Genomic DNA, 14,238 nt, shown 5'->3' on the forward strand with positions numbered 1-14,238 from the left:
ACCTCCCCACTCTGTTTAGTGGCGTTACCAACTTAAAAATCATTCTAGGATCTCCCCCAAATAGGAACAACTCACATTGATAGCACTACTTTTTTTTTTCCTAACGGTTCTATGAGGTGCTAATGTCAACATGCCCTTTTACAGATGAGGAAATTAAAATTCAGATAAGCAAAAAGATTTTCCAGGGTCACGTAGAAAGTGGCAGAGTTGGACTAGGTCTGAAAGACCTAGGTTCTAATCCTTGTTTAGATATTTCTAAATATAAAATAAAATACATCTCATCTGTAAAATGAGGCAATTAGTCTCAGTAGTCTCTAAAGTCCTGTTTGGTTCTAAATCTATGATCTGACAACCCTGCATGACACACAAGAGAATTTTAACACTTTGTGTTAGTTGTTTGTGTATTCTTCACTCAGCATGCCACATACTTTTTTTTTTTCCTCTCCAGAAACCAGGAAGACCATGCAGAATGGCTGGGGAATGTTATGAACACTCAACGTCAAAGTGAAAATGACTTTTGGTCCATGGAGCAGCTAGGCCATATGCCACATGGAAGATGCCTCCTGCCACGGGTCAGTCTTGGTATACCAACAGTGAGCACAATCCACCTGTCTGAAGTTTCTGGAGATATGAGGATTCCTAAGAAGCCTACATCGTACCTCCCTGGTTAGCCAAAAGAGACAGAACCTATTCATGGGGCCCAGACCAGGACACTGCTAGGAGACCTCGCTCGATGTGCCTTAAAAACTCCATTGACAGGACGGTGTCAGGCATTTTTTGGGAAAATTAATCTATATCTGAAGATTGCATTCAAACATGCTTCTAGGGTTAACCTGAGTAACATAACCATTGTGGATAATGAACAGTAATGCTGGCTGTTAGCTGGCTAATTAATTGAAATCATAGCTGTCACCAAAAAATCCTATTGTGATCTTGCACAAAAATGAAAACAATAGCAACATGTCAGTTTTATTGCTTTGAATGTCACCAAGGAATATAACATCTTTCAGCTGCTGAATTCCTTTAACCTGAATTTCTTTTGTAAACTTGCAAATGGGGAAACATTTTTAAAACATATTTTTGCACAGTAGAATAAGAAAATTACAATAAAAATATTTCTTTCTAAAGATGGTGTATATATATACACACACATTTTATAAATACACACACACACATATATATGTATATATATATTTGCACAGTACTAACTTTTGTATCTTTGGTTATACTATGTCATTGAGAAATGAGGAGTTAAGCTTTCATCCAGCTGACATCTTAGAGTTCTGTGTTGTAGCCTCATTTTCCCTCCATATAATTTTGTGATCCTTGGGCTCAAAGGGACCATGAAAGAATGTGTAGGTAACCACTCTGGCTTTTACCTGGGCCAGTCAATCTTTCCCAATCTTCCAATAGTTAAAGACTCCTATCTGTCCCCTGAATTTCAGGGCTTACCAATCTTTAGGCTACACCTCTACAATAGAATTGTCTGTAATTAGCTCTTCTATTTTTATTGTGGACTTTTTTTTCCCCATGCAAGTTTCATTTTAATGAATATGTTAGTCATGATAGGACTAATGTTCCCCCTTTCCCAAAAACCAAGATTTCTTCTCTAAACGGCAAAAATGCTATCCTCTGGACCTGATTGGCCCCAACCTCCCTTGAAGCAGCTTCCTGGTCACCTAAGGGGATAAAAAGGACCTATTGTTATGGAGACAGGGCCCCTCTGATTTGGTGAATGGCATACCCTTTCTTGCTGACCAAAGGCATTTCCATATAGACACAAGTGGGGCCATTTTATAGAAGCTAGGTACTTTGGTTTCCTTATTGCATATTTTTTTTCTATATCAAGACAAAGTACACCTTTTCAGTGACCTTCACCTCATTTTATCCCAAAATCAAACCTGCCCTAACAGGGTGCTGGTATTAGGCTCACCCCTAACATTAACTCAGCTAATACTAACTTATACTTTGTACATCCTCTTGGTGGAGCTCTCTCCAGGTAGAGCTAGTTTACAGCCAAATTTACCCAGGATACCTTCTGCTTGAGCTGTTCTTTCTGCTCCTTCCTCTTCACCAAAGTACTCACTGGACTTGGACTGTCCCCCAGGCTATTCTACTTGGGTCTATACAAAGCCCATACTCTGTACTTACCTTCTACTAACTTCCACCAAACTTATCTGACCTGAATCCTGAACCCTGAGCCAAGTTTAAAAACTATAGTATCCTTGCCAAATATTAGAACAAAAGTCATTGAATTCACTAATGTATATAATTGCTCTTGTGTTGTGGAATAATTAGGTAGAAAGGGTAAGCATGTCATGTGAAAGTGTCTGGAATTAAGATGAGGAAGTCAATAACTATAGGAAATTTAAGCTAATTTTTAAAATGCTTTTTTTCCCAGAGATATAAAAAATGTGGCCAACCTTCCATTGCAGAGACTTTAAATATGTGATAAGATTCAGTAACGACAGTCCATAGTAATGCATATATTTGTAGGCAAATAATGTCTGTGAAATACAAAGTCATTTCTTATTGACATCCAACTTCCCATAGCATTACTTTTATCCATCCAAAATATTTTGTGTGTAGTCAGCTGAAGGAAGGGGTAGTGGGGAGGGGAAAAATATGTGCAGTAAGAAAGGAAACTGCAATGGAACCAAACACTGGCGCTGGAACCTGAAGACCCAGGTTCAAATCCTGCCTTGGACGCTTATTTATATGGCTTTGGGCAAGACACTTAATCTGAGGGTGGGTGGAGGGGTGCAGCAGGTTTGGGGCATTGGACTTGGAATCACGAATAACCAGGTTCAAATCCTGCCTCAGACAAGTACTACATAAGTGACCCTGGGCAAGTTATTTGAGCTATCCCAGCCTCAATTCAGCAGTTTCTCAGGTTCCTTCCAGCTCTAAATCCTATGATCTGGAAAATGAGAGAGTTGGATTCTATATACCACCTGATGTCCCTTCTAGCTCCAAATCTGACACATCTGAGGCTTCTCTGGAGATGGCTTCAGTCTCCCCAACTTTTCCTACTATCTATAACCCAGGAGAACCCATTCCAGGGGACATTCTTTTCCAGCATGCAGGGACTACTACTGGACAGGGCTGCCCAGAAACAGGTGGTAAGAGCCAGGATGGTACCCCAAAGCACACAAGAGAACAACTTCTTCCCCCCAAAGAAGGGGGACCAGGCCAGAGGCTTGAAGGAAGATGGTGGGAGAGTAGGAAGAAGAATCTCCCCGCCCCCCAACTTCTCCTCTGAGCAGAGAAGAAAATTAGATGAGATCTCTCCAGAGACCTCAAATTCTGTTTTCCCTTCTTTGTGGTTAGAGTACTGGGCCTGGAATCAGGAAGACTTGAATTCAAATTCTTCCTTAGATACTAACTCTGTGACCCTGACCGGGTTACTTAACCTCTGCCTCACTTTCCTCAACTGTAAATTGAGGATAAAATAGTAGCACCTGCCTTCCAGTTTTGTTGTGAGGAACAAATGAGGTGATATTTATAAAACTCTTAGTATATTCCCCAACATATGTTGCTGTCATTGTTCAGTCATTTCCGACTCTTTGTGACCCTATAGAGGGTTTTCTTGACAAAGATACTGGAGTGGTTGGCCATTTCCTTCTCCAGTGGATTAAGACAAACAGTGGTTAAGTGACTTGCCCAGGGTCACACAGCTAGTGAGTGTCTGAGATTGGATTTGAACTGAGGTCTTCCTGACTATCTACTGAGCCACCTAGCTGCCTCCAGCCTGGCATGTAGTGGGAGCTAATTAAGTGCTTGCTTCTTTCCTTCCCTCCCAGGGACAGCCTTATATATAGATATGAACTCAGGTCTCTCTTTAGCTGAATGTTGTAATATAAAGGAAGGTCTTAAGCACCTAATTTTGTTATCTTTACTGCCTGCATTTTGGCAGGCTAATAAATCAGTCCTCTTGAAAGAGTTGAGACAAGAGCTGAGTAAGAAATCATTTGGTCTGTTTATTTTTCCAGCCCTTGCTAAGGTGCTCTGAGGGAAGGGACAGAAGTCATTTTGGAGGCTGGAGGCACTCTAGGAAAGAGTAGGCCAAATTCGTTTCCTGCAGAGCTTTTATTGATGCCTTTTATATTTAACATCTGTTATTTTCAATCCATCCCTCACGTCAAACCTTTCTTTGTGACAAAAAAAAATTACATCTGAAAGCAGGTGCCAACATTCCACACCTGGTGTCCTCCAGCTCTCTGATGGGAGAAGTTGTGTTTTCTGGGAACGATACTTTCCACGAGCTGTATTTTAGTGTTTTCTCTTTCATTATTTCGAGGTCATAACAAAGGTGAGTGTAATTCTGGCTTTACCTGAAGACATGGGTGCAGGGCATGCTAGCTGCTCAGTGGATAGAGCGCTGTGCCTGAAATCAGGAAGACCTGAGTTCAAATTCAACCTCAGACACTCGCTAGCCATGTGACCCTGGGCAATTCACTTAATCCTGTTTGCCTCAGTTTCCTCATCTATAAAATGAGCTTGAGAAGAAAATGGCAAATTACTCCAGTATTTTTGCCAAGAACACCCTAAATGGAGTCACAGAGGGTTAGACATGGACTGAAACGACTGAAGAACAGCTACAACAATGGGTGTGGGGTTGCATTTCCTTCCTGTGTTTGCTACAGGGGAACTCCAAGGGTCCCCTCCCTTCTCTACTGTTATACCCACAGCTTGCTCTCTATCTCCAGCCTGCTTCCCTCCCTCCAGTTGGGAAGGTCCCCAGAACCTGGGGCAAGGAAGGCCCCTGAACTCCAAGGCACAAGTTACTCCCTCTCACCCCCAACCTATATCGACTTTCTTCCTCAGATCAGACCAGCATCATAAGCAAACTTTTCAAATCAATGTCAGGCAGCTGACCTTACAGCAATATTCTCACTAGCTGGAAGCATTAGGCGATCCATCTTTTGACAAATATTTATTTAGACAAAGAAGGAAAAACCCCATAAAATATTACACTTTCATTAATCTTATTCAAGGTTTGTAGGATTACACTTTAGTTTTGGCTTGGACATGCCTTGTACATGTATCACTAAGAAGATCAAGACACATATGCCTTCTGCATCTGTCAGAAATCTCTTAGCCTTCTCTTCCTGGTCCTCTTCCTTCAGACTTTTGCCCTGACATTGGGACCAGTAGAGGGCTGGGCTAATTGCCAAGATACCCTCCCTCGACACCCTTCACATTTTAGGGAAGAAGAGAGGCGGAGGTAGTATAGCCATCAGGAGCAGCAGACCCAAGGCCTCTGACTCCAAAGTGGTGTGGATAAAATCCTACATGAAAGGTACCGGGACAATTCTGCATTGCTGAAACCTATCTGGACGGCAGACCAAGCTGGTCACTCAACGCTTCCATTTTTTTTTTCAATAGATGGAGCTCTGGGCTTGGGGTCAGAAAGACCTAAGTTCAAATTTGACCTCAGACACTTATTAGCTGTATGACCCTGAGCAAATCACTTAACCTCAATCTGTCTATTACCTCAACTATATAATTTGGATATAGACAGACAGACAGATAGATAAAGAGATAGATAATAGCACCTCTCTCACAGGGTTGTTTGTGAGAACTGAATGAGATGATATTTGTAAGGCACTTAGCACAGAGGCTGGAACATTAATAGATGCTTAATAAAAGCTTGTTGCCTGGCTTCCTTCTGTCTGTCACTGAAGAGATTGGGTGTGTACTTCTAGGTCTATCTCTTTCCTCCTGGTTTATCTTTGATTTTTCAATTTTTTGTGTATTTAAAAGTCACTTTGATTCTTAGGCAAATGTGACAAAGACAGCATGCTGGATTATTTAGAATCACCCAGGAGAGAAAATAGATGGTAAACTTTAGTATTTTGCTGGAGTATGATTCCTGGCTAAGGGCTTGATGTTAACAGGGCTGAATAATTTTTACAACTTCCCAAGGCGGAGAAAATACACTTACCAGGGTTTCTCTGTGTAAATGAATGAGTCACAGAGGCCGGGCAGTTAACTGGTCAGCATCCAACAGCATTAGTCTGGTTGAAAAGAAAAATCACTTATCCAGGGAGGGACAGAGGGAGGGTACAGCTGGAGAGAAAGCCACACCCCAAGGGAAGGAGTAACCAAGCCCCCAGAAACCACATGGTGGAGGGAGCTAGAGTGAGCTAGACACCTGCCTGCCAGCTCACCACCTGAGCAGAGGGACCCTGTCCTTTACATGCTTTACTGACTTCATTCCTGGCAGGTCACAGGCCAGGAACAGCCAGACCTTCAGTGTCGACATTTGTGGTCTTTCAGTTTCCCAGTCTACTTTTCAATTGTGAGTAGATCAAGTGTGGCCCAAACTTCTGCTCTGATTAACCTTCAAGTAACTTCTCCAATTCTCTCCAGTTGGCCAGCTGGTGGCACTTACTTAAAGAAACACATTTCAGGAAACGTTGCCGAAGATGCAAACGAGAGACACACAGAGAGAGAACATATATGCATGTGTGTGTGTATATATATATATATATATATATGTGCATGTGTATATATATACTATTTGCATGTATCTAGAGACATGTATGTACATCTACACATTGACATCTGGGAAGCAATTCTCACACAAAGCAAGCCTCTCAAATCAACCAAAAAGCTTAGTTAACCACTCACTGTTGAGTCAATTGTTATGGAACTTTCCAGAGATTAGTCTCCTATCAATTGATCACCTTATCAATTAAAGGTCAACAGACCTGGGGAAGACAGTCCTCTAAGGTAAGAAAACTAGTAAAATATAAATTCTTTATAGGACCAGCCTAGCTGGGGGAGATTTCTTATTCTTCTTACAAGGGGAAAAAATGATTACTTAGAGCCATTACATTAGTCTAGGCCTTTCCCCGCTGGATCAAAGAGAAAAATTCCCAGAATAGCTTCAAAAGGGGCATAGTTAAGAGACCCCTGTCCCCTCTTAAGAAGGAGCCAGGCCTCCAGTCTCCCCCTGCTTCCTCTGGTAGCATCCCATTCTTGGCAAGCTATACCGACAATCTGCCCAGTCAACTAACTTCCGCAGCAGACAGCTTGCAGGAGTGTTCTTAGCAACCTGAGACACCATAGCAACCAGTGGGGGAGGGGGGCTTGTCATTGGAGCCTGGAATGCTGGGAAGGAGACAGCTTGTCCACTAGAAATGGAGTTAAGGAGCCCAGGATCTTGGGTCAGTAACTGAGGGACCCTTCCTTCCAGCTGTCTGTATTTCAGGCATCCAGGGGCCTGCCTGCTAAGTAAACCTTTCCAACTGACCTGCTGACATTGTACAAGGACATCCTGTGACATCAGCTCCTGAATGACTTTCCCTCATTCATTCCCTCCTCAACTGAATTTGTGCATCCAAGGAGCCAGAATTCCTAATCTCTATTGTTGTGGTCATTGTGTACAATCTTCTACTGTTTCTGCTTGCTTTGCTCTTAAGCAGTTCATATGTCTGCCCATTGTTCCTCTGAATTCCTCATATCTCTCCTCTCCTCCAGCACCCCAGTATTCAATTACATCCTCATGCAATGCTTTGTTCAGTCATTCCCCAATCAAGGGGTGTCCCTCTTGGTATGGTGGAAAGAATGCTGGTTTGGGTGTCAGAAGATTTCAGTTCAAATCTTGCTTCTTTTACTTTTTTCCTGTGTGAGCTTGGGTATACCATTTAACTTTCCTGGGCCTCTGTTCCTTCATCTGAAAATAAGGGGGTTGGGTAGATGGCCTCTAAGACCTCTTCCAGCTCTAGATCTATAACTTGAGGGGAGAGGTGTTGCTGTAAAAAAAAAAAAAGTGCTGCTTTGCATATTTTGTATCTTTTTTCCTCCAAAATTCAACCAACCAATCAATCATTCAATAACTATTTATTAGGTTCTTGATATCTATCAGACATTATGCTAAGGTACTAGAGATAACACACACACACAAAACACACACACACAGAAAAGAGCAAAGATAGTTCCTGCCCTCAAGGAGCTTGTATTCTAATACGGGAGACAACATTCGCATAAATAGGTGTATACAAGATACAGAGGGAATGAAAAGGAAGTTTAAAGGGAGCAGCCCTAGCACCTACGGGAGCAGTAAAGGCCTCCTACAGAAGATGGAATTGGAGCTGAGTTTTAAAGGAAGCCAGGGATTCTAAGGGAGTCAGACATGGTACAGGAAACATCACGTAGGAGGAGTAACAAGGCCAGGACAGCGAGACCACAGAGGACATGGAGAGGAATGGTGTGTAAGAAGGCTGGAAATGTAGAAAGGGGCCAGGGCGGGAAGGGCCCGTCCTTCCGTCATTCAATGCATCCTCACCCAAACAAGCAGAGCATTGCTGACTCTCTAGACTTGACCTTCCAACACAACCCAAACACCCAACCAGGGCTGATTATAAAAGGGAGTGAATGAATGACCTTGTGGTTCCCGTGTTGGGAGCATTTGGAATCCCCCATCTTCCTCAGGCACCTACCTCAGTATTCTCTTGACCTTAACTTCCCTATTCCAGTGGAACTAAGTAGTTCATTCAACTATCATTTATCAAGTGATAACTGTCTGAGTCCGTCATCATGCTGAAGTCATCTCCAGCTGTGCCTGCTCCTTGTTTACACTCCCCGAGCCTGACTCCATGATGCTTTTTTGTCTCTATCACTTGGGCTTAATGACTAGCATTCTGTTTCATTCTTAACCCCTCACCAGGGAAAATATATGTTCAAGTATTCACCTTTCTCTTTCTAGCTTCCAACTCAGAGCCTTGCACAGATAGTGTTTAATAAGTGTTTGATTGGATAGAGCAGAATCTGGGTGAAAGGTGAGAAGCTTAATTAATTGTCTAGTTGTATCCAAATATGCAGGTGTTTGTTGTCAGGCAGAGAAAAAACCCCAACAACTGAAGAGCTGAGGAATTCTCTTTTCTTTGGATACTTACAACAATATAGTCATTGTCTTTTGCTTCATTTTCTTTTGTTCTATTATTTGGTTTTTGAGGTGTCTGCTTTTGAGAAAAAATGAACTAATTCATTATTTTGTGAATCGTGACATATAAAAAGTTCGAGATAAGAGTTTCTGGGTATTTAATCTTGTTAGTATACAATAAAATCAGTCAGTGACACTCTCAAATGCCAAAGACCCCTTATGGAACCCACTCAATACTTATATGCCCTTGGAAGAGTGAGCGTTCCTGAGAGTAGCAATCAATTCTGATAGGTCAATAATTAATTAAGAATGATTATTATAATGAGAGGTGGACCTATTCTAATGAGGGGCTAGGGGATGTGACTTTGATTTTGTCATTTACTTCCAAATCAATCTCAGCCTTGGGCAATCTAGACAAAGATTTACCTCTGTGCCCAAATCTGCCAGAGCGGAACACAATGGGGTAGAATTCACTTTAGATTAAATTTTTTGCCAGATTTTCTAGGTGGATGGACAACAATTTCACTTAGATAAGATAGTCTAGGTGGGGTAAATTTGGGGGAAATGTCAGAGATCTCCCCAATTATTTGTTATTTAATAATCATTTCTCTCAGAATGTTTATTTTATTCCTGATATAACAAAGCATCAGTGTGGGTGTGATCAAGATGTGACCAACTTGAGCGCCGACTTCATGGCCCTTTGAAGGGCATTTCCTGCATTTTTGTTCTAAAGTTTGAGCCTGGGTGGCAGCAAAGCAGGAGAAAGGCAAGTCCAGCAAGGGACTCCTGAAATCTAGGCCCAAGTCCAGACTCTGCCACATAACTAGTGTATAACTTTGGGAATGTCTTCTTCAATTTCCTTGTCCTGGAAACAGTAATAATAGCACTTGCCTGGTAGTAAGAATATAACACCAATAACAACCAATATTTCTATAGCACTTCAGAGTTTACAAAGCACTTTCAGTGCATTGCCTCCTTTATTTGATCCCCACATGAGTTTTGTTGGTGATAATCATTTAAGATCAATTTAATAACCTCAATAAGGGCTGGGCCTGAGCTAATCAACCAGAAGAAGAGCCTGGACCCATCAGCTTCTTTGTTCTCTCAGAGAATTCCTCTTCCCATGTCAACAAGACCAGATGGGGCTGACATTGTGGCCATTAAACTCTTAACCTGAGACACTAACTTGTAATGGGACTTTTTCTTATCTTAATATTTTTTGGACGTATACTATGTTACTATTAATGGTAAAGAAAACATAGATATCCTGAGTCATAATTTCAATCAACACTTTGTCAACTCTCTTATTGTATTTGCCACCTATCCAATTAAGAAAATTCCTTTCTCATACAATGATTAAACATTTATGGAGATCAGAAGTTTGAGTGACACAGTCACCCTGATTTGAGATGATTCTACAATGTATTTAAGTTTTCTCATGCAGTCAGAATTTAGGTTTTGGGCTCCATGCAGCACGTAGCTGCTAGCTTTAAGGGAATAGATGATAAAAATGTATATCACCCAACCTGTTTGTCTCCTTTAACCAAACTTTCAGCTTAACATTGGCTAGGTACCAAATATCCCTATCTTGTGAACAGGTAACTGAGCTCAAAGAGCTGAAATGAGTCATCCATGGTCACACAGCTAATAAGTACCGGACTTGAGACTGGGATTCAGATCTCTCCTACCTACAAGCCCAGTACTCCTTCCAATAGAGAGATCCTTGGTAAATGTGAGCAACTGTAGCCACCATTCTTAATTCAGTCTAGCAAACATTTAGTAAGTGCTTATTGTGTGCAAGACATTGTGCTGAATACTGGGGATACAGAGATTAAACCATGAAATGTTCACTGTGCTCAATTTATTCATATTCTACTGGAAAGGGTAAGTGGGATATAACATGTATGCAGATAGGTTAATATGGAGTATGGGTACATAGTACAGAGATACAAAGGAGATAGCCAGAAAAATGTTTTAGGAATATTTGGGGGGGTGGTCGCTATCATTTCCATCGTCTCCCTGATTAGCAATCTTCTTGCCAATAATATGTCCTTACTAATATTCATATCAGTGATGAGATAACCCTTAATAATGATGGATGGGGCAGTAAAGACCTGGGTTCAAGTCCTGTCCCCTGTCATATATTAACTGACCAAGGGCAAGTCATAATTATTGTAGCTAGGTGGCACAATGGATAGAGCATTGGGCTTGGAATCAGGAAGACTCATCTTCCTGAGTTCAAATCTGACCTCAGATACTTATTAGCTCAATGACCCTGGGGTAAGTCATTTAACTCTGCTTCAGTTCTTCATCTGTAAAATGATCTGGAGAAGAAAATGGCAAACTATTCCAGTATCTTTGCCAAGAAAACCCCAAAGTGGGGTCACAAAGAGTCAGCATCACTGGAAAGACATAGCGACCAAAAAGCTCTAGGGGAAAGATAAGTTGTCAACCTAAATCAACAAAGAGATTTTCTATATTAATGAAAGGATTAGTCTCCACTGATCACTGATCAGCCTTTCCCAAAAGTGTCTTTAATAACAATTAGCATAGAAAATGTGTTTGGGAAGGGGAGCAAAAATCATCCTCCTTTTTTCATCACCTACATCTACCGTAAATGTCAGTGACTTAGAGGACAATGTCCCATCTTTTGAAGAATCTCATCTGAAATTAGGACTCATCATCACCTGTGGCATTTCCTCACTTTCCCATGCCCCCTGCTGGTAAAAGCTAGCCTTGCATGCAACTTTCACTTTCAACTCGCCAAAGCCTTGGTGGTTGGTTGCGTGTAGGAGGCAGTCTGGCTTTCTGGAAGCAGCTGAAAACTCAGCTGTCAGTTCTGGCTCCAGTGACTCTGAGTTCCACAGCCCCATGGAAGATGTTCTACCGAAAATGTAAGTACCTGGCATTTAAGCAAATTCCTTCTTCTGACGAGTCAGCCGCTGACGAGTTCAAAGCCTTCTTTCCTCCAAGCCTCCGAGATTGCTAATCAGGGAGACGATGGAAATGATAGCGACATTTTCTAAAGAAAGGTCAAATGCTTTCTTTGTCCCTCCAACGTTCATTTGAAGGTATTCCCCTCCCCCCAGTTGTTTGTTTTTTTAATGACTGGTTGGGGGAATGTTGTCCCTTCCCCATCCTTTGGTATTATTTTTTTTCCCAGATCTATTTTCTTGACATTTGTAGGGATTTCACTAAACAAACCTCCCATTGTGCTGGGGCAGTGAAAGAATCCTATGATTTGTTCTTCAAATTAACCAGCTATGGCAGGAGAGACTTCTTTTTCTTGATCCTAATCTAACTTGCTCAGATTTTAATGTGGTCGCATAATTCTAGTCTTCGGGTTTGAGTGAGTAAGGTCAAGTCCACCCTCTTCCATTCAACCCATGATTTTATATACCAAGACCAAAAGTTCACACCTGAGTTTATGATTAAACTTGCCAGCCTGACCAAGGAGACCTAGCCCTTTACATCAGAACCCAAAGAAGAGGCCCTCTACCCTCCTCTCTGTGATTCTGCCTGGACTGTAGACTCTGAAGGCAATTACCAAAAAGGAATTCCGGAAACAGTTTGAGGAATGGAGGGACTGGCAGATATGGCTGCCCTTCGGTAGTGTAGGAGGCCACACTGTTGGCATTTGGGTGTACAAATTCTGGTATGTTTGAAATCATTGCATTGAGTGAAATCATTGCATCTTCTGGTCTGCAAATCATAGGAGCATGGATCGAAAGCTAGGAGGGACCCCAGAGCCCATCTAATCCAGCCCCCTCATTTTAGACCTGAGAAACTTGAACACCAGAAGGTTTAGTGACTTGCCCAATGTTACACAATTTATAAGCATCAGAGGTGGAATTTGAATCCAGATCCTCTGATATCCATGAGCTTTCCTCTCAGGCTATTTGGGCAAGCAAAAGCAACTTGCAATGTGATTCTCCTGCTAGTTGCCATTTACTGCAGTTATGAGTAGAAGAAATCCTCTCCTCATCTCTCTTCGGGCACTTTTCTTTGAAAATCCAAGAGAGGAAACACTGAAAGGAAGGAGAAAAAAAGGAAACTGAGGCCCAGGGACATTAAGTGAGAGACAGCATGGTATAATGGAAAGAGCACTGTATTTGGAGTCAGAGAATTAGAGTTCAAGTCTTGAGTCTGATGTATACTGCTGGTGTGATGTTAGGCAAATCACTTAAACTTCCTTTGGCCAATAGGTCAGTATCTCCTGATAGGAGAAAAAGGCTCACTAAACCCTGTTTTAGAAATGGTTATTAGTTCTTTCATACACAAAAATAAGGCTGTAAATATATGCTGGCTAATTTATTTCTCAGGGATTTAGTATAATGGCTGGTGTTTTTATATCAAGAAATCAATAAACATCTATTAAACACCTACTATTTGCTAGAATCAAGTAACAAGTACAGAGAATTAAATAATGCCCATTTGTAAGGAACCCACATTCTAAAGGGGGAAACAGCAAGTACATATGGAAACATACACAAAGTTCTTTTGTTCACAAAAATAAGGTTGCAAACATAGGCATACTGATTTATTTCTCAAGGATTTAGTGTAATGACTGGTGTTTTTATTATCAAGAAATCATCCAGCATTTATTAAGCACCATTATGTGCCAAGTCCTGAGCTAGTTATTGGGAATACAAGTACAGAGAATTAAATAATCCCCATTTGCAAGGAGCTCCCATTCTAATGGGAGAGACAGCAAGTACATTTAGAAACATCTACAGCACAAATATAAAGTAAAAATACAAATATATACAAAGTGGTTAAATCCAAAAGGATGTTACTAGCAATTGGGGGATCAAAGGTCAGTATTTTAAAGTCTATCAAGTCTTTATTAGTCGTATTAGTCTTACGAATAATTCTGTGAGATAGGTACTAGAGATATTATCACCCTCATTTTGCAGATGGGGAAACTGAGGCCCAGAGAAAGTACATGGCTTGACCCCGGTGATATAGCTAGTAGATGTCAGAAGCAAGATTTGAAGGAAGGTCTCCCTGGCCAGGTCTTGTACTCTGCCCCACACTACCTCAACATAAAAAAAAAAACCATCAGAAACTCTGTAGATGAAAACTCTGTCCTCCAGAGTGCTTCCTATCTTAAACTTAAACAAAATCTAACCTCTTTGCCAAAATATACCTGAATAGCTCAAAAGGTTCAAAAGAATCTAATACATATTCATTCTCTTAAGAGAAGAGGTACTCTGGTTAGCCTTAATTCCTATAAATCTGAATCTTTTCTTCTCTCCCATTCAACCCCTTTCCTTTTTCAAGTAGTGTTAGATTTAATTCTTTGCCCCAAAGTGAAAAGTTATAAATGGGTGGCCTATCAGTAA

General features: G+C 41.2%; 2 protein-coding genes across 2 annotated transcripts in view; both read left to right on the top strand.

The window, feature by feature from the left end:
• The window catches only part of SUSD3 (sushi domain containing 3), a 66,917-nt gene extending 65,790 nt beyond the window's left edge, over positions 1–1,127 (top strand). The window contains exon 5 of the mRNA XM_069090585.1: positions 449–1,127. Coding sequence (XP_068946686.1) covers positions 449–671 — 223 coding nt within the window. The 3' untranslated portion in view covers positions 672–1,127. The remainder of the gene's footprint in view (positions 1–448) is intronic.
• A 10,524-nt stretch (positions 1,128–11,651) lies between these two features.
• CARD19 (caspase recruitment domain family member 19) overlaps positions 11,652–14,238 on the top strand; it is a 48,023-nt gene continuing 45,436 nt past the window's right edge. Inside the window, exon 1 of the mRNA XM_069090592.1 lies at positions 11,652–11,787. Coding sequence (XP_068946693.1) covers positions 11,772–11,787 — 16 coding nt within the window. The 5' untranslated portion in view covers positions 11,652–11,771. The remainder of the gene's footprint in view (positions 11,788–14,238) is intronic.

The sequence above is a fragment of the Petaurus breviceps genome, unplaced genomic scaffold (assembly GCF_028583685.1).
Source record: "Petaurus breviceps papuanus isolate PSGF00001 unplaced genomic scaffold, PetGlider_PUasm1.0 187, whole genome shotgun sequence".
NCBI lineage: Eukaryota > Metazoa > Chordata > Mammalia > Diprotodontia > Petauridae > Petaurus > Petaurus breviceps.